Raw genomic sequence first — 22644 nt, forward strand, 5'->3', positions numbered from 1 at the left:
CTTATAATCCCAGCACTTTGAGACGCCAAAGTGGGAGGATTGCTTGAAACCAAGAGTTCAAAAGCAGCCTGGGCTTTGTTATCCAGACCCCATCTCTACAAAAAAAAGTTTTATTTAATTAGCTGGGTGAGGTGCTGTGTGCCTATAGTCTTATATTCAGGAGGCTGAGGCAGGAGGATCGCTGGAGCCCAGGAGTCCAAGGTTATAGTGAGCTATGAAGGCACCACTGCACTCTAGCATCATTGGCGACAAGAGCGAGAACCTGTCTCAACAAAACAAAACAAAATGATACACTCATAAAAGAGCTGTGTTTCTCAGGGCGGTTTGAAGGCTAGTTGTTTTGAACTCAGATTGTATTTTCTTGGTGGCAGTGCTGAGCAGGGAAACTAGGCTCTCAGCTTGGCCAGTAAACTTGCCTAGTGCAGCTAAAGGCTGATCAATACCGCCTTCACATTTGCATCGGAAACCCCAATGACCATGGTTCAACAGGAAGACCTTTTTAGAGTTTCCACTTGGGTTAGCAGGAAAACATCTTTATCTGCTGGAAACTAAATAAGGAGAGGTGGCTCCGCCTGTCCCGCTGGAGGCGAGGAAACCACAGAAAAACCAGGAGTGGAGAGGTGAGTTTGAGGGTAATTGTTGGAGACCCAGTGTCGGGCATTATGGCGGCTGAGATCATGGTTAAGGAGCCATTGTGTGGCTGGGTCATTAATAACTCAGATGAGTGAGTTGGAGACCACCTATTATTTAGAGGAAGGTAAAAAAACAAAGGCCTAAAATTGGGAGGGAAGAGAAGAATACTATGTGAAATCTTAGAGGTCCCTTTGATGGCTCTCAGGGCTTCCTCTGGGAAGAAAGCCTCTCAGATTGTCCCTTAAGGAAACTTGGAGGTATTCTACCTTTTTTTTTGACACAGGGTGTCGCTCTGTCACCCAGGCTGGAGTGCAGTGACCCAGTCACGGCTCACTGCAGCCTCAACCTCCCTGGCTCAAACAATCCTTACACCTCAGCCACCTGAGTAGCTGGGACTACTGGTGTGATTCACCATGCCCGGCTAATTTTTTAAAAAATTATTTATTTGTTTATTTTGGTAGAGACTATGTCTCCCTATATTGCCCAGGCTGATCTCAGAAGTCCTGAGCTCAAGTGATCCTCCTGCCTCAGACTCCAAGTGCCGGGATTACAGGTGTGAGCTACTGTGCCAGGCCTGGTATTTTACTTTCTTTTTTTTTTTTTTTTGAGACGGAGTCTCGCTCTGTCGCCCAGGCTGGAGTGCACTGGCCGGATCTCAGCTCACTGCAAGCTCCGCCTCCTGGGTTCCCGCCATTCTCCTGCCTCAGCCTCCCGAGTAGCTGGGACTACAGGCGCCCGCCACCTCGCCTGGCTAGTTTTTTGTATTTTTTAGTAGAGACGGGGTTTCACCTATTAGCCAGGATGGTCTGGATCTCCTGACCTTGTGATCCGCCCGTCTCGGCCTCCCAAAGTGCTGGGATTACAGGCTTGAGCCACCGCGCCCGGCCCGGTATTTTACTTTTTAAACCATTTTTTCCTTGGGTTTCATTTAAAGCATCAAGAAAGGTGCTTGGGGAGGGGAAAAAAGAGCCTACCCAAAACACTGAAAATAATTGATTCGTATTTGGATCCAGAACTGAAGATGCTTGTTTTCAAACAAGTAGGCTACTCGGGGTATGTTTGGTTTAGTTTCATATAAAAGGAATTACCGAAGAGTCTCAGTGAGGCTGTGGTAGGTATTATTTAGCAAATCCAATTAACAAAATGTTGGCCTCTTTAGTTAAACTTCTGTGTATTCACCAGATCTGTCTCAAAAGTCGTCCATCGGCTTGGCAAGGGTGTTTTGTCATGCTAAAAAGCTTTTTCATTTAGATGCAAATTAGAACTAGTATATCAGAAAAAAGAGAAGCTTTTGACATTTTTATATTCTGACAATAACAGGTCATGTTACTTAAAAGAATCTGAATATAAAACACTATTGACCCACCAGATGATCTGAAATTAGCCAATTTTGTGTGTGTGTTTAATGATCTAAGCACCCTCATTTAGTTGTCTTTAGAGGAGTAAAACATAAATTATTTTTACAACTTGCATGCATGAAAACAAAGCAGGTTTTGCAGGTCTGACTTCATTTGTGCAGTTCTTTTCAAACAGAACCATATTTTACCTTATTCTTAATTTTTTATTTTTTGTTTTTATTTTTGAGACAGGGTCTTGCTCTGTCTCCCAGGCTAGAGTGCAGTGGTGCGATCATAGCTCACTGCAGCTTTGAACTCCTGGGCTCAAGCGATCTTCTTATCTCAGCCTCCTGAGTAGCTGCGACTACAGGCCTATGCCACCATGTTCGGCTAATTTTTAAACTTTTTGTAGAGATGAGGTCTCACGATGTTGCCCAGGCTGCTCTCAAACTCCTGAGCTCAAGTAATCCTCCTGCCTTGGCTTCCCAAATTGCTGGGATTACAGGCATGAGCCACTACCCTCGGCCTAGAGCTACTGTTGAAACTTGCCTGTGCATTCTGTTTTTCTCATGATTTTTCAGCCGCAGCTTCCATCACCTACTGACAATCTCATTTTTACATATTTGCCATTCAAATTTAATATGTGCCACCTGTTATTAATGGTAGTGTTGCTACATTTGAAGAAACAGAGGCTCAGAAGGATGAAGTCACTAGTCCAGCATCACACAGCATTGGAAAAATGTCTGTTGTCTAATAACTAGAAAAGGTCTCGTTGGGTGTGGTGGTGGCTCATGCCTATAATATCAGCACTTTGGGAGGTCAAGGTGGGAGGATCACTTGAGCCTAGGAATTTGAGACCAGCCTAGGCAATATGGTGTCTACAAAAATTAAAAAAATTAGCCAGGTGTGGTGGCCCGTGCTTGTGGTCCCAGCTATTCAGGAGGCTGAGGTGGGAGAATAGCTTGAGCCCGGGAGGTTGAGGTCGCAGTGAGCCATGTTTGTGCCACTGCACTCCAGCCTGGGTGACAGAGCCAGATCCTGTCTCAAAAGAAAAAAAATAAAAACAAGGAAATATCTGTTTTCTAATAATTAGAGAACTTCTGCTTACTAGTGCAGCATTCCTATAGTTTGGTTTGTTTGTTCCTTCTAAATCTCATGTTGAATTTTTTTTTTTTTTTTGAGACAGAGTCTTGCTCTGTCGCCCAGGCTGGAGTGCGGTGGCCAGATCTCAGCTCACTGCAAGCTCCGCCTCCCGGGTTTACGCCATTCTCCTGCCTCAGCCACCCGAGTAGCTGGGACTACAGGTGCCCGCCACCTCGCCCGGCTAGTTTTTTTTTTTTTTTGTATTTTTAGTAGAGACGGGGTTTCACCGTGTTAGCCAGGATGGTCTCGATCTCCTGACCTCGTGATCCGCCCGTCTCGGCCTCCCAAAGTGCTGGGATTACAGGCTTGAGCCACCGTGCCCGGCCGAATTTTTTTTTTTTTTTTGAGATGGAGTCTTGCTCTGTTGCCCAGGCTGGAGTGCAATGGCGGCATCTCAGCTCACTGCAACCTCCACCTCCCAGATTCAAGTGATTCTCCTGCCTCAGCCTCCCGAATAACTGGGATCGCAGGCACCTGCCACCATGCCTGGCTAATTTTTTTGTGTTTTTGGTAAAGGCAGGGTTTCACCATGTTGGCCAGACTGGTCTTGAACTCCTGACCTCAAGTGATCCGCCCGCCTTGGCCTCCCAAAGTTCTGGGATTACAGGTGTGAGCCACCGGGCCTGGCTGGTGTACTACTAGTTATACAAGATGTTATCATCAGGGGAGGCTGGGTGAAGGGTGTACAGGTCATCCTGTATACTTTGTAACTTCCTGTGAATCTATAATTATTTCAAAATAATTAAAATAAATACCCAACACTGACAATAAAACAGTAAACACTGGGCCGGGTGAGGTGGCTCACACCTGTAATCCCAGCACTTTGGGAGGCTGAGGCGGGTGGATCACCTGAGGTCAGGAGCTCAAGACCAGCCCAGCCAACATGGTGAAACTCCATCTCTACCAAAATACAAAAATTAACCGAGTGTGGTGGTGCGTGCCTGTAATCCCAGCTACTTGGGAGACTGAGGTGGGAGAATTGCTTGAACCCTGGAGGCAGATGTTGCAGTGAGTCAAGATCGTGCCATTACACTCCAGCCTGGGCGACAGAAGGAGAATCTGTCTCAAAAAAAAAAAAAAAGCTAATATGATAGTGAATAAGTCTCATGAGAGACTTATACATATATACACAAATTGTATATACTTAAATATACATAAATTTTATGTATATTTTATGACAATAAAAATATTTAATTGAAATTTAATTTTAAAATTAAATTAAAATGCCCCCAAAAATGTTTGAGAGTTGTGATGAATATGTTAGACAGTAGCAGAAAGAAGTTGAGATGGCTGTCTGCCTCTGTGAACATTTTTTCATTTTTGAAAGTAAAGATTTTGGGAGATTGGGGTAAGGGGATGGCAGCAGGAGAGAGTCCTGTAGTGATGGAACAGTTTTGTGTCTTAATTATAGTGATAGCTGCGTGAGGCTATGTTGATGAGGAAATTGCATAGAACTATATGCCTACACATGCGTACACACACACACACACACACACACACACACATGAGTGCATGTAAATGTGGTGAAAAAAATTTATTTTGAGATAGGGTCTTGCTCTGTTGCCCAGGTTAGAGTGCAGTGGTGTGATCTCAGCTCACTGCAACTTCTGCCTCCCAGGCTCAAGTGATCCTCCCACCTCAGCCTCCCAGGTAGCTGTGACTACAGGCATGCACTACCACAGCTAGCCAATATTTTTGTACTTTTTGTAGAGAGGCTGGGTGAAGGGTGTGAATCTATAGTTATTTCAAAATAATTAAAATAAACACCCAACACTGACAATAAAACAGTAAACACTGGGCCGGGTGAGGTGGCTCACGCCTGTAATCCCAGTATTTTGGGGGGCTGAGCCAGGTGGATCACTTGAGGTCAGGAGTTTGAGACCAGCCTGGCCAACATGGTGAAACCCTGTCTCTAATAAAAATAAAAATTACAAAAATTAGCTGGGCATGGTGGCGCGTGCCTATAATCCTAGCTACTTAGAGGCCGAGGCAGGAGAATGACTTGAACTCGGGAAGTGGAGGTTGCAATGTGCTGAGATCATGTCACTGCACTCCAGCCAGGGATACAGAACGAGACTCCGTCTCAGAAAAAAAAAAAAAAGTAAACACTGCAGTCAGATTCCAGACTAACCTGAGCGTAAATTTTATACCTTGTCCTTCCTTGCTATGTATGAGAAATGAGCATAGTATGCTCGTGGTGGAGAATTCTCTATTTCTCAGGAATGGCTTGCACATGGCTGAAAAGAGTCCTATGTACTGACTGTTTCTTCCCCTTTATGGAGCACATGTGCGATCTATCATTGCGTTGCTTCCCAAGAAGTTAAATCAAAGACTTAGGAAGGACTCTGCTTTGTCCTTACCAAAGTTCTGCTAGAATCTGGGAATTACTGATTCTAAAATAACAGTAGGAGAGCTGGAGTTTTTTTTTTTTTTTTTCTTTTTTTTTTTAAAACTGATTCCTTCTTGGTTCAAAAAAAAAAAAAAAAAAGAAAGAAAGAAACCAACAAAAACTTGTTGGCTCTTATATGGTGGTTTTCAGGAAAACCTCAAATAAAAAGATACATTCAATGTTTGTTATCCCTGAAAGTGTGAAAACAAAATGACTTAGAACTGATGTTTGTTTATTCAATTAAATGCAGTTCCTTATGCTCAAGTTAGGCTTTTGTGTCTGTAGTAGCCAGTCAAATGTTTCTACAGTTTACTAGCTAGGCTGGAGAAGGCACTGAATATTTAAATAATTCGGAGAGCTTCTTTGTGTCTGGGCTGTCCCTTCATCACATGACTACCCAAAATAAGGATATTTGACCTATTAATACTTCAACAAAAGACTTATATGGGAATCGGATGCTGGCAATTGCTTAATAAGTTAAGACTGGTGAAGTTTTACAATGGCAAATACTTGTGTAAAGAGACATACGTTCTCATTCATATATTGTCAGTGGAATTGTAAATTGGTATAATTTTCTTTGGAGGGGATGTTGGCAGTAGGACCCAAAGTCAGGAAAATATTTACGTCCTTTGACCCAGTAGTTCAATTTCTGGGAATTTATCCAGAACAAATAATTAAAATGAAGACATAAGCTATATTGCAAAGATGTTCCTAACAGCATTGTATATAATAACAAAATCTGGAACATAACCTAAATACTAATAAAGGAATGTTTAAATAAGTTACTGATTTTCAACCCAATGGAATATTATATAGCTATGAAAAATGATAAACATGCTATGTACCAAATGTAAAGGTGTTTATAAAACAATTCAATATCCTTAAAGCATTTTGTAGAAAGAGAGGCATGTATGGATTATGCTTTACAGAAGACAAATTCTAAAGTACTTAAGGTGAAAAGTCACATTCTTGGATTTATGTAGTAAGATTTTTAGCAAAATGCAAAGAAACACAGTTAACTCTAAGATGACAGTGGGAAAATTTAAACTTGTAGAATCTTTGTAAATTTTCAAGTTGTATTCTGAGAAAAGACAAAATATGCATTCCGTACTGTTGACTGACTGCACAGAGAAAGCAGCAAGCTGTCTTTGAACACTCTGAATATAATCACTGGTATGCTTAAGAGCACAAAACGATTCTCAAGGGTTGCTAATGAGCTGTAAACTGCCAGCGTCTTGCATGTGGAATCTCTTGGGAGCAAGAAAGTTATTTTGGAATAAAAATTTTTTTAAAAATCGCAGAAGTCCAGATTTGGCCACCCTCAAATACCCTCCAGGGACGGAGCGGTCGAAACTCCCTTCTACAAAAGCTAAAGGAGGGGAAGTGATGACCCCGTCTTTTGTGTCTGCTTTCAGTGCAGAAAGTTGGTACTTACAGTTAAACATAATTATCCCTTAAATCCCAGGTGCTTAATTCAGCCCATTAATGTTGCTGCACTGAATGGCTGATTCAGTAGGTTCTGAGGCTGTGTTTTTTTGGTCACAGGCTAGCTCCATTCCTCAATGCTGGGAACAGAGCAAAGGCATTAAGGCAAAGTCCCAGCCTGCCTCCAACTTTCCCAGGAGCAGGGAAGCACTTGCCGATTTGGATTTGAATGGGATATCCTACTAGGTTACATACTATGGAAAAAGGAGGACTTATGGGAGGATGAAATGTCAGAGGGCAGGTACATTAGGCAGAGAAAGTCAGTCTGCCAGCTGGAAAACAGGGTTTGCCTGGATCAACCTCACTGAGTTAAACACACACACAACTGTATGTGAACATGCACAAAGATTGTTGTTCCAAAGGCGTCAAAGCTTCAGGACTAAGGGGTGACATTTTTATTCTTTTTTATTTTTGAGACGGAGTCTTGCTCTGTCACCCAGGCTGGAGGCCAGTGGCACGATCTCGGCTCACTGCAAGCTCCGCCTCCCGGGTTCACGCCATTCTCCTGACTCAGCCTCTCGAGTAGCTGGGACTAGATGCCCGCCACCATGCCTGGCTAATTTTTTTTTGCATTTTTAGTAGAGACGGGATTTCACCGTGTTAGCCAGGATGGTCTCGATCTCCTGACCTCATGATCCGCCCGCCTCAGCCTCCCATAATGCTGGGATTACAGGAGTGAGCCACTGCGCCCGGCCTTTTTTTTTTTTTTAAGACATAGGATTTCACCATGTTGCCCAGGTGGTCTCAAACTTCTGGACTCAAGAGAACCTGTCTCAGCTTCCCAAAGTGTTGGTGTTACAGGTGTGAGCCACTGAACGCGGCTGAGGGTGACATTTTCATAGAGGGATATTTCACGACAGGGTTGGAGAATGGTCGCATGATTATGATGAACTTGAGAGGCCAAGATGCAGCTGGAGGTCAGAGGCAAGAAACCCCAAGTAGAATGTAATGAAGGAAACAAGGACTTTTTTTGTGTGTGTGTGAGGCAGAGTCTTGCTTTGTCACCCAGGCTGGAATACAGTGGTGCAATCTCTGTTCACCACAACCTCTGCCTCCCAGCTTCAAGCGATTCTCCTGCCTCAGCCCCCCCGAGTAACTGGGACTACAGGTGCATGTCACCACGCCTGGCTCATTTTTTGTATTTTAGTAGAGACAGGGTTTCACTGTGTTGGCCAGGATGATCTTGATCTCCTGACCTCGTGATCTGCCTATCTATTAGGCCTTCCAAAGTGCTGGGATTACAGGTGTGAGCCACCGTGCCTGGCCGAAACGAGGACATTTTATTTATTTATTTATTTATTTATTTTATTTATTTATTTATTTTTTGAGACGGAGTCTCGCTCTGTCGCCCGGGCTGGAGTGCAGTGGCCGGATCTCAGCTCACTGCAAGCTCCGCCTCCCGGGTTTACGCCATTCTCCTGCCTCAGCCTCCCGAGTAGCAGGGACTACAGGCGCCCGCCACCTCGCCCGGCTCGTTTTTTTGTATTTTTTAGTAGAGACGGGGTTTCACTCTTAGCCAGGATGGTCTCGATGTCCTGACCTTGTGATCCGCCCGTCTCGGCCTCCCAAAGTGCTGGGATTACAGGCTTGAGCCACCGCGCCCGGCCACAAGGACATTTTAGAAAAGAATGTGGATGTTTGGAAATCTAAAGAGTAATGCTCAAATGAGATAATGCCTTGATGAAAAGCTGTAGTAGGAAATTGGGGGTGATACATATATATGTGTGTGTGTGTGGTGTGTGTGTGTGTATAAAACATTAGGCATCCAATTATTTAACCACCCATATAGTTTGGCCCCAGGAATAAACACCCAGCCTGGCTGTACCCAAGTTCACTGGCTGAAAGTTAGCCAGCAACAATGTGTGGAAAGTTTGTGTGTTTTGAAAAAAGAAGTAAAAGGCAGGGTGGGGGTGGTGATGGTGAAGTTGGAGCTACAAAAGCAAGCATGTTTTTGTTCATTGGAACGATGCAATGTGATTTTGGGAAATTTTCAGTGTAGAAAGTCGACTGATGATGTGCTTCTATGAAGCTGTGTGCCTGATCCAATCAGAGATTAGAACATAGGATGCAGATGATTCAAGAGGAGAGAACAGAGTGAGAGGTATGTGCTGTTTTAGCAGGAGACTAACAAGCAGGGTCTAGAAAGTATTTCTGGCTGGGTGCGGTGGCTCACACCTATCATTATCCAACACTTTGGGAGGCTGAGGCGAGATGATCACTTAAGTTCAGGAGTTCAAGACCAGCCTGGGTAACGTAGTTTAACCAGTCTCTAGAAAAAATAAAAATTAAGTTTGGTGTGGTGGTGTGTACCTGTAGTCCCAGCTACTCTGGAGGCTGAGGCAGGAGGATCACTTGAGTCCAGGAGGTCAAGGCTGCAGTGAGCTGTGATCACACCACTGCACTCCAGCCTGGGTAACAGAGTGAGACTCGAAAAAAAAAAAAGAAAGAAAAGAAGAAAGAAAGAAAGGGGAGGGGACAGAGAGAGAGAGAGAAGAAGAAGAAGGAAGGAAGGAAGGAAGGAAAGAAAGAGAAAGAAAAGAAAGAAAGAAAGAAAGAAAAAGAAAGAAAGAAAGTTTCTGTCCTCCCACTACCCATCTGCAGAGAACCCTTTTGTGCACAGGAGCTACTTGAGATGGAGAAACCACATCAGAGTGATTTCAGCTCTCCTTAAAAACTGGCCCAATGGAGAGAATCTAGTGTCCCACTGGGACGGTGTTCCTGCACTCCCCCAGGGTGGATAGCTTCATGTTTGAGGAGGGGGAACCAAACACCTGGTGGATGGATGCATGAGTATCCCACTGGGTTACAGATTCACCTCGGGTTTTGTTTTGTGTGTGTTTGGTTTTTTTTTTTTTTGAGACGGAGTTTTGCTCTTGTTGCCCAGGCTGGAGTACAGTGGCGCAATCTCGGCTCACTGCAACTCTTGCTTCCCGATTTCAAGCGATTCTCCTGCCTCAGCCTCCCGAGTCATTGGGATTACAGGCGCACACCACCACAGCTGGCTAATTTTTGTATTTTGAGTATAGACTGGGTTTCACCATGTTGTTCAGGCTGGTCTCAAACTCTTGACCTCAGGTGATCCGCCCACCTCGGCCTCCCAAAGTGTTGGGATTACAGGCCAACGCGTCTGGCCAGGTTTTTTTGTTTTGTTCTGTTTTTTTGAGACAGGATCTTGCTCTTTCACACCCAGACTGGACAGCAGTGGCACGATCTTAGCTCACTGCAGCCTCTAGGGTTCTAAGTGATGCTCGTTCCTCAGCCTCCTGAGTAGCGGGGATTACAGGCATGTGCCACCATGGTTGGCTAATTTTTGTATTTTTAGTAGAGATGGTGTTTCACCATGTTGGCCTGGCTGGCCACCTTGTGTATTTTTTGGCTGGATGATTAGTGTAGACACTCAGACTTTTCCTACCAAGGGTCCTGAAGGTGCCATATGCCTACTAGCAGGCAAGGCCACAAAATGACACAGAAGGATGGCATCTGTGAGGATCAACTTTTGTTGATCCTGGTCCTTCAGCAGTGGCAGTGGTATGTGGATGGGAAAAATATCCATGGAGGAAAAGAAACAAGTCCATCAACCCACAAGTGAACAATTACTAATACTCCCTTGAGAATAGCTGAGGAGGAGAGAGAGAGAGCAAGAGAGAGAGAGAGAGCGAGCAAGAGAGAGAGAGAGAGGAAGCTACACTTGGAAAGAAGATTGCTTTGTATTTTATTTACAACAGAATGTAAGAAAAAGTGAGTTATTAACAATAATAAATAACTAGGGAGAAAAACACAGAACGGCCACAAAATGACACAGAAGGATGGCATATGTAAGGATCAACTTTTGTTTGCTTTGCTTATTGCCTGTAACGCTGTGTATTCCAACACCTGGTCCTTCAGCAGTGGCAGTGGTATGTGGATTAATTTAACCAGTCAAGATCCCAGCTTGAATGTAAACACTAAAAATTACACTTGACGCTACATGTGAGTGGTACAGGTACAACACCAACTCAAAGACCCTCTTCTGGGTGATATACAGAAACCGAAGGGAAACTTGCAATTTGACAGACATGCTTTCAATTTAAAGCAAAAACATCGAGAGGCTTGTCCTAAAGTACTTGTTAATTTAACAACAAAATGACAATTATTAATGGCATCTGAAAATTTCCCAACATATTCACATTCTCTTATTACACTAACTCCTAAAAAGCTTAAACACTCATATTTCAAATGCAAACAGATTGTTTTGAAGGTAGAACGCAAAAGAACCCAGTGTTTTGCCTCAGCATGCCAACACTGTGCTATTGTGTACACTTCAGGTTCAGCAAGAATGAATAGTTTAAAATACTTTATTTATAATCAGATTGCAGTCACTGGACAGACTTTTTAAATCTCAAGAACTATGGCTCAGATGACAGATTGTCTCCTAGCCTACTGCGTCAGATGATCAGAAAGGTACTAAAACTATTTGGACAATTCCTCTCTATTGGATTATCTGATTACACATTGTATGCAGAGTCAGCTATACACTGACCCTTCTTAAGAGTAAAATTCCTGTTGACCTAAGCCAGCCAGTGACCTATTACCTTGTTGTCTCTGAGCCATGAAGAGATGCCAAAGAAAGTAGAATTTAAAAATACACATAAATACATTAGCCCTGAAACTTTTGCAGAGAATGATTTATCGTGATGTGTCAGAATCTGTTCTCTTAGTTCACTGTTTATTACAGTGTCTTGAAAGAAAACCGCAGTTACTTTTGCAGATATGGTGGTAAGTGCCTGCGTAATATACCCACAACTGTGCTACTTAGAGATTTATTTTCAGGACCAACAACATGGCTAATAAATACTTCCAAATAAATTAAAATTTTCCCCACACACAGATGCAAAACCGTAACAGAAGGCTTGATAAATCAGTTCACCAACAAACCCATATTGTTTGAGTTACAACGGTGGCAACTAAAAGTGTCACGGCCTCCTTCGTTGTTATCCTTTTTCTTTGCTTTGTCTTGCAGCAGCAACCCAAAGTGAGAAAATGATATGATCTTCAGAGGTGATTTCTAACAAAGCTTATGTGTTAAAAACACCAAGATCTTCTCATCCCAGGAAAGCACAGCTAAAGCAAGAATGCTGTGCTACAGCCAACAAAATGCACAGGGGCACTTCACATTTGAAATTTTCCCAGAGTCATGAAATGTACAGTCATTTTGATGGTCTCCACTAACTTCAGAGATGAAGATGGAGTGAACATATGTGATATTCTATGGATTATTTAAATTTGGCTACCAGAGACTTAAAACCGATGGTGTCTGATTCACTATACTATATTTATATTTATATATATATATACACAGGTATAATACAGTTTTGGTGAACAAAGTTGAAGGTTTCCATATCGCAGACAGAGGCACTGAGTTAAGGATTCTATTTCCCCCCAAACATGCTTAGCAAATTCAAGTTTCTGCTTTTTTTTCTTCTAATTTCCATCATGCAGCCATTTGACTTCCATCCTTATAAGAATTATTAATGTTGTGTATATATACATCCATTGCAGGCTTGTATTCCACAATAACAAAGTCATGTATACAGAATGTGAAATGAGACTTGAAAACCAAGAGATATAAAATACTGAAGCCATTTATGCCTTTTGATGACTGGGTTAAATATGCAAAGCAGCTAAAGGAATAGCTACACCCCCACCCCCTTTTTAACGCACACAAAGCACATGTAGACAGAAAAACTGAACATACTTTAAGAGCACACACATTTTTTTTGGCTAAGAATCACACTACCATGGTAGCTTTGCAACTGATGTCTGTGGTAACATACTGGTTATAAAAGAAATGAAACTCACAAAAGGAAATTAGAACTTAACTTCCTAAAGCATATAGAATTGTTAACCTTGACAGCAGAAGCTACTTTATGAAAAGGGAAAATAGCAATGCTATTAATGGAAAAACTAGGTGCCAGATGTGTTAACAACCTGCACAAAATAAATACATTCTATATGAAAATAATGACCCCACCCCGCCTTGATTTCAGCTTGCAAATGGTAAGCAGATACGTATACTATTTCAGTGTCTTCTGAAAGTAGCATTTTGCTTTCTAAAGCAAAACATTTTCATTAAATACTACTGTGTGGAGAGGGAGGGATTGAGAAGTCCAAGGGGTCTGATAAAAGATTAAGTTTTCCCACAAGCAAAAATCATGCTTCCATACCATGCATAGAAGGTGTCTTACTAAGATACTATCATTCTTAGGGAAGAGATACACTGTTGATCTAAGCTATTTGCAATGGGTTTCCTTTGAGTTCTAGGTTTATTCTTGTTTTTTTTAAGCTAAGTATCAACCTATAGATAAAGAAATGATCTTGATAGTCTGACCTATGACTAGAAAACTTTGGTGCTGGGCTCATGGGGCCAGCGCCTGCACCTTGGGAGAGTGTTGTCAACCTGAAAGACACTACACAGAGTGCTGAGCACTGAGAGGGAAGCAGGCAGGGTCCACTGGCAGAGAGGCTGTGTGAGAGAAGCAGATTATGCTCCTCGGTCTATTTTGTTTCCTTTGGGATCTGTGTTTTGGGAAGGTCCCTTTCCTGAGGTTGGAGGTTACGATCAGGAAGGCTAGCTGGGGCGTGGGCCTCGAAGTTGCCCAATTACTTCTTCTCTTCCTCCCTCGGAGGACAAAAGTCAATGCTGAGATTCTGCCTGCCCTCCCATCTGTGTTTAAAGGCAGTGAGGTGCAAAGGTGACAGATTTCTCTCTTTAGAGCAAAGGAGAATTGTCTTTCTGTCACTTTGATGAGTGATCTTGCCTCCTGTCAACCTTGATTCTAATCTTGCATTACCACTAGTTGAAGAAAGGAAAGCTAGACAGAAGGGCATCTATTATCACTCCTCCTTTTCACTCTACAAATAGGAGTCAGCAATTCCGCTCATTCTCTCCTCCCACTTGACAGTAGTTACTTGATGTACGTGACAGTCCCAATATTTGTATTTCAAGTAAGGAGCAAGAGAATGACAATCTTTTCTAAGGTCTGGTGATAGAGAATCTGTTCCAGGGAATTCTGGATGTTACTAAGAGTAAAACAAGAAAGGGGATGGGAGACAGTTCTCTTTTTTATGGTTCATGCACCAGACATTCTGACTGTGTTAAAGCCCAGTTAGCTTACTCTACCCTTGTACTTCTTTGAGTGGGTAGATAGTAAATGAATTCTATTCAATTAATTGCAAATTCTGAGAATCTTAATTGATGATGGAAGCTGACAAGTCAAAGTTTGTTGGTACCTGTAGAGAAAAAAGATGTTGCCTCACCTGGGCCTCTTGGTTCCTAAACTGAACCATTCCAAAATCAGTTATGGTCACATTTATCCATGCAATTCTTAAGGATTTCTGAGGCCACAAGGGCACAAAGGGGAAAGTTATTAAAAGACAGAAACAAGTAGAATCTTTATTAAATTCTGTGGAAGGTATAAATGAGTTATTATTAATTGCACTTGGAGCCGCTATAGCTTGATGATTAAAATTTTCAAAAGTTTAAAGAGTTAATTAGGCTCCAAATCCTGAGTCAGACTAACCAAAATAGGAATCTCAGTAACTATTGGTATTCAAGTATTAGTAATCAGCAGTTCAAAATTTAACAACTAAGTATGTTATGCCTGAGAGTATTTTGGAGAATTTTAGATTTGATGAGAGGAAACTGACTTTACTATTTTCTACCATACCTTGTAACAAAAGTGGTGCAAAGTTTTCATTCATTTATCCTTGAAGTGCATGCCAAACCTCATCAAATGCCCAATAACAAGGCTTCCTCTCGAACTTACAGCTATGTGGTTACAGAAGATTCCTTCTGTCCTTTGCAGGTCTTACATCTAATATGATGCTGTGTGGCATACTTAGGGAATCATATTCTATGTGAAGTTACTGAGTCACATGCACACTGAAAGGTCAAAGGAACACGTTTGAGTGATAAAGCAGTCTTTTTCTCTATCAGAAGATTCTTAAAAAAAACCAAAAACAAAAAAAAAAAACCAAAAACAAATGAAAATATAAAACCCCATAAGATATTTATATAAAGTTACTCAGATTTGGGCCGACATGGCTTATCTGAAGGGTGCATGCCAGGTAAATTCAGGGTGGCTTTTTTCTCAGGGTCTGGAAGTGTGAGAGTTTCTGGGGCAGACTTTTTCCGGGGCCGATCTTTGGGAACAGACAGAAATTCGGGTGCATCTGTGGAGAGAGGGGTGGATGGAGCACTAGAAGGCGCACTGCGGACAGAAGAAGGCAGCAGGGGGATGCTGGAGATAGAAATTGCAGGTGGGAAAATGCCGATTTTCTTGTTGGTGGCTTCCTGAGTGGCTCGTTCGAATTCTCGGACTTCATCCATTGTCATGTCTTCAAGGGGAAAAACAGAAAGAAAAATGAGCAGTTATTTATAAGAGAGGCAAATAGATTCATCACTACCCTTGCTTTTACAGGAACTATGGGAACCCTATCATAAAGGGGCCTCTCCCGATTATATACCCAAAGTATCATTGAAATACCGAACCCCTAGTATTTTTTTTATTGGAAGCTATACCCTGAAAACAACATTCCTTTAGGAATATCCATTTAAGATTTTCCAAAGCACTCTTCAGTGAGTATTTTAAGTATTCTCAATAAGGACTTAACAGTAGAGTACAGAACTAGACAGGGAAAATGTGTGCTTGTGTGTGTGTGTGTGCACCCGTGTGCATCTGTGTTGTTTTGGGTCTGGTGTGGGGTATTTGGAGTTATAATTAACTGGTCATCTTTTCCATAAAGATAAGGTAATTAAAACAATCAATAGCCCTGAAATGATAAATATTATTGTCATTATTGTCAACTTTAGATCATGAAAGTATACCTTTATAGGATACACAGGTAAATTATCAGGATTTTTCAACATGCTATCTTCTTTTTTTTTTTTTTTTTAATCTGAGACAGGATCTCACTGCATCACCCAGGCTGGAGTGCAGTGGTGCAGTCATGACTCACAGCAGCCTCAACCTCCTGGGCTCAAGTGATCCTCCTGCCTTAGGGTCCCAGGAGGCTGAAACCACAGGTGCAGGCCATAATGACTTGGTTAATTTTTTTGTATTTTCTGTAGAGACAGGGACTCGCTATGTTGCCTGGGCTGGTCTAGAATTCCTCAGCTCAAGTGATCCACCTGCCTAAGCCTCCCAAAATGCTGGGATTACAGGTGTAAGCCACTGTACTCAGGCCAACATGCTATCTTCTTAATCAATACATATACTTTTTTATTCTGAGGGGCCACAAAGATGCTGTTGTTTCTGGTTTCCTGACTGTGTATTGATCCTAAGAAGGTTCAGAGATTGTGTTTTAATAAATTCAGCTTCCAAAACACATAAATCAATAACATCACCACACCCTGTTAAACATTCCAAAGCCAAGAAAATAAAACCATTTCTTGAGGAAACTTAAAAAGAATAGAGAATGAAAGGAGAGGATCATTTAATAGTGAGGATTCTATTTAAAAGGAAAAAAAGCATGACTTGGAATTCAACAAATAAGACAGTGATACCACCGTTAATAATCATTGTTGGATAATGTAGGTTTTCCAAATACCCGAAATGTTCTTATGAAGTGAGAAAGTAAAAACAGTATTTAAAAAAATGCAAATCTTAGGCCGGGCGCGGTGGCTCAAGCCTGTAATCCCAGCACTTTGGGAGGCCGAGACGGGCGGATCACGAGGTCAGGAGATGGAGACCATCCTGGCTAACACGGTGAAACCCCGTCTCTACTAAAAATACAAAAAACTAGCCGGGCGAGGTGGCGGGCGCCTGCAGTCCCAGCTACTCGGGAGGCTGAGGCAGGAGAATGGCTAAACCCGGGAGGCGGAGCTTGCAGTGAGCTGAGATCCTGCCACTGCGCTCCAGCCTGGGCGACAGAGCAAGACTCCGTCTCAAAAAAAAAAAAAAAGCAAATCTTTCCCTAATGTGTTTAATGTATTATATATACTTACTACATTTGAGACATAATATGTTGAAAATATATCACTGTGCAAAAATACAGTTCCTTAGTTCCTTCTCAGGGTCAGAAGCTCTATTATTACTGTTATTATTATTATTATTATTATATTTTTTTTTTTTTTTTTTTGAGGCGGAGTCTCGCTCTGTCGCCCGGACTGGAGTGCAGTGGCCGGATCTCAGCTCACTGCAAGCTCCGCCTCCCGGGTTACGCCATTCTCCATTCTCCTGCCTCAGCCTCCCGAGTAGCTGGGACTACAGGCGCCCGCCACCTCGCCGGCTAGTTTTTTTTTTGTATTTTTAGTAGAGACGGGGTTTCACTGTGTTAGCCAGGATGGTCTCGATCTCCTGACCTCGTGATCCGCCCGTCTCGGCCTCCCAAAGTGCTGGGATTACAGGCTTGAGCCACCGCGCCCGGCCGATTATTATTATTTTGAGATGGAGTCTTGCTCTGTTGCACAGGCTGGAGTGTAATGGTGTGATCTTGGCTCACTGCAACCTCCACCTCCCGGGTTCAAGCAATTCTCCTGCCTTAGCCTCCCGAGTAGCTGGGACTACAGGCACGTGCCACCATGCCCGGCTAATTTTTGTACTTTTAGTAGAGACAGGGTTTCACCATGTTGGCCAGGCTGGTCTCGAACTCCTGACCTCGTGATCCACCTGCCTTGGCCTCCCAAAATGTTGGGATTACAGGTGTGAGCCACCATGCCTGGCCTTATTACTGTTATTATTAATTGTTACACTGGCTATCCCTGGTATCCTTTAACATTTTTATTTGCTGGGAACAGGGAAAAGAGGTAACGGGGCTTATTAAAGACTGAATCAAGGCCCAAGGCTTATCCTGGAGCAAAATGCGAAATCTAGTGCCCACGAATTTTCTATATCTGTTTTGGTCTCCCAGAGACCCATTTTTCATTCTTTCTTGTTCACTGCCATGTACTTAGGAGTTGAAACTTTATTAGATAATATTGGAGGGAATAACCAGCATGAAACAATATAGCCACTTTGGAAATACTGAGTATGTAATGAATATTCATAACACAGTATTAATCCTTAGGGCTTTTTTTTTTTTTTTAATGAGACAGAGTTTCACTCTTGTTGCCCAGGCTGGAGTGCAATGGCGTGATCTCGGCTCACTGCAACTTCCACCTCCTGGGCTCAAGTGATTCTCCTGCCTCGGCCTCCCGAGTAGCTGGGACTACAGGCGTCCGCCACCACGGCTAGCCAATTTTTGTGTTATTAGTAGAGATGGGGTTTCACCATGGCCAGGCTGGTCTCGAACTCCTGACATCAGGTAATCCACCCGCCTCGGCCTCCCAAAGTGCTGGGATTACAGACATGAGCCACCGTGCCCAGCCTAATCCTTAGGTTTTATAACATGAGAGCAAACCAGAAGTATTTTTCTTTTTCTTTTTTTTTTTTTTGACGGAGTCTTGCTCTGTCGCCCAGGCTGGAGTGCAGTGGCTGGATCTCAGCTCACTGCAAGCTCCGCCTCCCGGGTTCACGCCATTCTCCTGCCTCAGCCTCCGGAGTAGCTGGGACTACAGGCGCCCGCCACCTCGCCCGGCTAGTTTTTTGTACTTTTTAGTAGAGACGGGGTTTCACAGTGTTAGCCAGGATGGTCTCGATCTCCTGACCTCGTGATCCGCCCGTCTCGGCCTCCCAAAGTGCTGGGATTACAGGCTTGAGCCACCGCGCCCGGCCCAGAAGTATTTTTCACAAAATGAAATCTCTAAGAGGAGTTCCTGGGAACAATTATTAAAATTTTCTGAAAGGGAAAGTTTTTACAAAGGAAATAAATCATTGTGACTGTGTGGGTAAGATATAAAATTCAGAATATATCAAGAAAAATTGTACCTATAAACAACAATTTTTAAAAACATGGACTATTAAATGAGCTCAGAAGTGAGATTAAGGTTATATAAAAAGAGGCATTTATTTCACAATAAAGTTGAGACTGAGAAACATTTTAGTGAATCAGGGTATGGTATGTTTTTGCTATGATAACTGGATATTATCTTTGAAAAAGCAGACTTTCTTAATCAAGTGGCTGAATACATTGCTCTACTCCACAGAGTCAGCAGGGGGCAGAAATAATCTAAAGCACAGAATTCTGATTTTCCACTCAGAGGCTCTTAGAAGTTCTCTTCCTTGAAGGCTTTAAACCTGCTCAATTGAAAAGAAGACTTATTTCCTTACTGCTGTGTGCATGGATGTTAATTTTGCCTAATTTCAATCTAATTTGTCCCTGCTCGGGTTGATGATCAAAAATTCATTTAGCACCCATGCAGTTTTTATTTGTGACAAAGAACCACCTCCTGATTTTCACTGTTTTTCATTATGATGCAGGAGAAAGACAAAGGAAAAATAAATGAGCTCCAATTTCATGGAATTCCAGAGGATAATCGAAATGTCATAAGCATTCAAAATAACCACTTTGTGTAACTTCTCCAGCAGCAGGCATCTTTCACCCTGAAGTCACAGGAACAGCGCTGAGGGGCAGTCAGAGATTATGTGGGCTGTCCCATGGGAAGAACCACTCTATGTTATCATCTTCTACATAGTAAGCGAACTTTATTTTTTATTTTACTTTTTTTTTTTTGAGATGGAGTTTCACTCTTGTTGCTCAGACTGGAGTGCAATGGTGTGATCTCTGCTCACTGCCACCTCTGCCTCCTGGGTTCAAACGATTCTCCTGCCTCCTGCCTCAGCCTCTTGAGTAGCTGGGATTACAAGCATGTATCACCATGCCCGGCTAATTTTGTATTTTTAGTAGAGACGTGGTTTCACCATGTTGGTCAAGCTAGTCTTGAACTCTCGACCTCAGGTGATCCACCCGCCTTGGCCTCCCAAAGTGCTGAGCCACCCGCCTTGGCTTCCCAAAGTGCTGAGTTTACCACGCCCCTCAGCTGTGGACTTTAATTATAAAGTAATAATCACAGTAAAACTGAAAGAAAGCCAAGCCAAGGGCCTTATGAGCTGTGAGCCTTCTGGACTTAGAATGAGAAAATCACTGAGCTTAGCATCCTTCAGCCATCTGGTGTCTCCTCTTTTCCTGTGGTTTCCCTTGTTTGCCTGTCATATTTATAGTGAATGGCTTTCAGAGTGGTCGAGGGGGAACTGGGGCCCAACATTTCTAAAAGAAAAGATAATTGAAAGTGATAGAAATTCAAGGAGAGTTTCCTTAAAGAGCACTTCTAGGGGGAAGTCCTACTGGAATTGGTCTGTGCATAGAGAGGAAACACCTCTTGCACCAACAGTTTCCTGCAAATCCAATCACTGCATGCAAAATGGTAGAAGAGTTAGGGCCCTTGCAACCACAAGGGCAATCACATGCAACCAGTTGCAGCACATGAGCCTTGCAGGGCACATTTCAAAGACATGCTCCAAAAATTTAACTAAAAATTTCCAAAGTGCAATCAGAAGGTCTTCACAATTCTAAAGGATCCATTTATGACAACAGCCACATCTAAATTTCCTAGAGCTACAGCATTGAGATAGATATATATATATATATATTTTTTTTTTTTTTTTGAGACAGAGTTTTGCTCTTGTTGCCCAGGCTGAAGTGCAATGGTGCCATCTTGGCTCACTGCAACCTCCGCCTCCCAGGTTCAAGCAATTCTCCTGCCTCAGCCTCCTGAGTAGCTAGGATTACAGGCATGAACCACCACGCCCAGCTAATTTTGTATTTTTAGTAGAGATGAGGTTTTTCCATGTTGGTCAGGCTGGTCTCGAACCCCCGACCTCAGGTGATCCACCTGCCTCAGCCTCCCAAAGTGCTGGGATAACAGGCATGAGGCACCATGCCTGGCTGATTTTTTTTTTGTTTTGAACACCTACTATGTATTATTCTGGAGACTGGGCTAATGGACATGAGGACTCTAGCTGGAACCTAAAGAGATCACAGCTCTGGCTGAAGATGCAAAGAAATGATTTGGTGATTATACTTTTCTTTCATATCTTTAGTTCCCCTCCATTAGCATGAATGATTGAGAGATTACGATACTTAAAATGCTGGCATACAGTATACAGTCAGCTGTCAATTTCCAGTGTGCAACGAAATAACTGAGGCTCTCTAAGGCTTATCCTAAGTCCCAGGGATCTGCTAGGCAGCTCAGCACATCCCCAGCTCACACCCCTTCACTGCTCAGCCTGTGTGTCTGCACAGACTGTAGCCCATCTTGAGATTATCCTAAGTAAAAAGGAACTGATTGGGTAAAACAGCTATAAAGAGCCACAGAAAGCTTTTCAAAGCAAATGTAAAGAAACCTAAAATAGCTGATGAGCCAGAAGCCCTCCCTTGAATGAATAAGTGAGTGTTAGCTATGTTTTTAAAAGTTACTGACATGTTATTCTAGTTTACATATGACATCCATTTTCACTCCTCTGCTCTTTTATGGCGCAGGCCGTTTTACTAGTCCCACAAAAATGTTTCCACTCTCCATGTTCTTGGTTTTATGACCGAAATAACCTCCACGTCAAGCAACTTTAAGGGATCGAAATGTTTGGAAGAGAGAGGTGACACTGCCCAATTTAGATCCAGCTCAGGTTCTGCAGCAACAGGCTCTGGGTGACGACATGTTTCTATGGAAGGTTGGGAACCGGCCACCTGCAGTATTTCCAAGATCAATTTACAAGTGCATTTGTGAAAGGGTGGGCAACATGTTTTAAAAATTCTACGTACACTTGTTTGGGCATGACTCTCTATGTCATCCACAGGGGAGGAATGCTGATTGCAAACTTTTATGTTGGTTTGTTCATGCATGTTTTTCTCGTATTCCCGAACATCATCCATTGTCATATCTGAAAGAGGTCAAGACGTTGGCAACTTCCGTTATTAGATGCAAACTTTCAATGGGGACACTTTAGGGAAAGATGGTAGCTGAGCAGTAGCCAAAGGGTTTAAAAAAGCAGAGACTTGTCTAACTTTATGATGAGTAAGTCATAAAGTTAGCTAAACCAACCAAATGGGGAGTGAGGGCAAGGAAGTTAAGCCAAAATAGTCTTAGAACAGAGAAGAGTGGAAATTGTTTAGGGGTGATTCTTGTAAAGTGAGCTAGGTGGGTAGAAAGTATTAGCATGTTGGCAGTGCCATAGCCTGAGATCTCCTAAAGCATCATTAGAAGATCCCATCGGGGACAGAGGGTCAGTTTTGCTTGGTTTAATACTTACCTTCCATATAGCTTTCAAAATAGATTTAGAGGTTGTTTAAATCAATGCATTCGGCAACAGACAGGACACTTTCATTGCTGTTATAGGAGGCAGGATGTAGAAGGCAGAGCAATGATATTCACTGGTACAATTGAGGTTTGGTGCAATTTGCACACAGATGTAAATTTGCACAGAATGCATGGCGTCAGAGAGTGCAGGTCTATACTGAACTTCAAGTCTTGCCTAACAGCTTGAAAATGGCTGGCACTACTTCCTCCCACACTGATCTAAAAATAAAATGGCACATGACATGATTTTTGGCCCAAGTCTGCAGTTTTTCAGTATTTCAGGATAATGATCTCTTAATCTAGTGGTTCTCAATGGGGGACAATTTTGTGACATTTTTGGTTGTTAGAACTAGGGAAGGGATGCTACTGGCATCTGGTGTGCAGAGGCCAGGGACACTATGGAGCATCCTACAATGCACAGGACCCCCAGCCCGCAACAAAAAATT

The 22644-nt window shown here is 42.7% G+C and overlaps 1 protein-coding gene across 4 annotated transcripts in view; it reads right to left on the bottom strand.

Moving 5' to 3' along the window:
* Positions 1-11969: 11969 nt before the first annotated feature.
* The window catches only part of PITPNC1 (phosphatidylinositol transfer protein cytoplasmic 1), a 327211-nt gene continuing 316536 nt past the window's right edge, over positions 11970-22644 (bottom strand). For 3 of the 4 annotated variants that reach the window (XM_033183893.1, XM_033183895.1, XM_033183894.1), the window contains exon 9: positions 11970-15363. In XM_033183893.1, the coding sequence (XP_033039784.1) occupies positions 15047-15363 (317 nt within the window). In that variant the 3' untranslated portion in view covers positions 11970-15046. Of the gene's footprint in view, positions 15364-21663; positions 21783-22644 lie in introns of all 4 variants that reach the window. The other variant, XM_033183896.1, reaches the window with a different exon arrangement.

This window comes from Trachypithecus francoisi, unplaced genomic scaffold (assembly GCF_009764315.1).
Source record: "Trachypithecus francoisi isolate TF-2019V2 unplaced genomic scaffold, Tfra_2.0 Lachesis_group20, whole genome shotgun sequence".
NCBI classification, from domain to species: Eukaryota; Metazoa; Chordata; class Mammalia; order Primates; family Cercopithecidae; genus Trachypithecus; species Trachypithecus francoisi.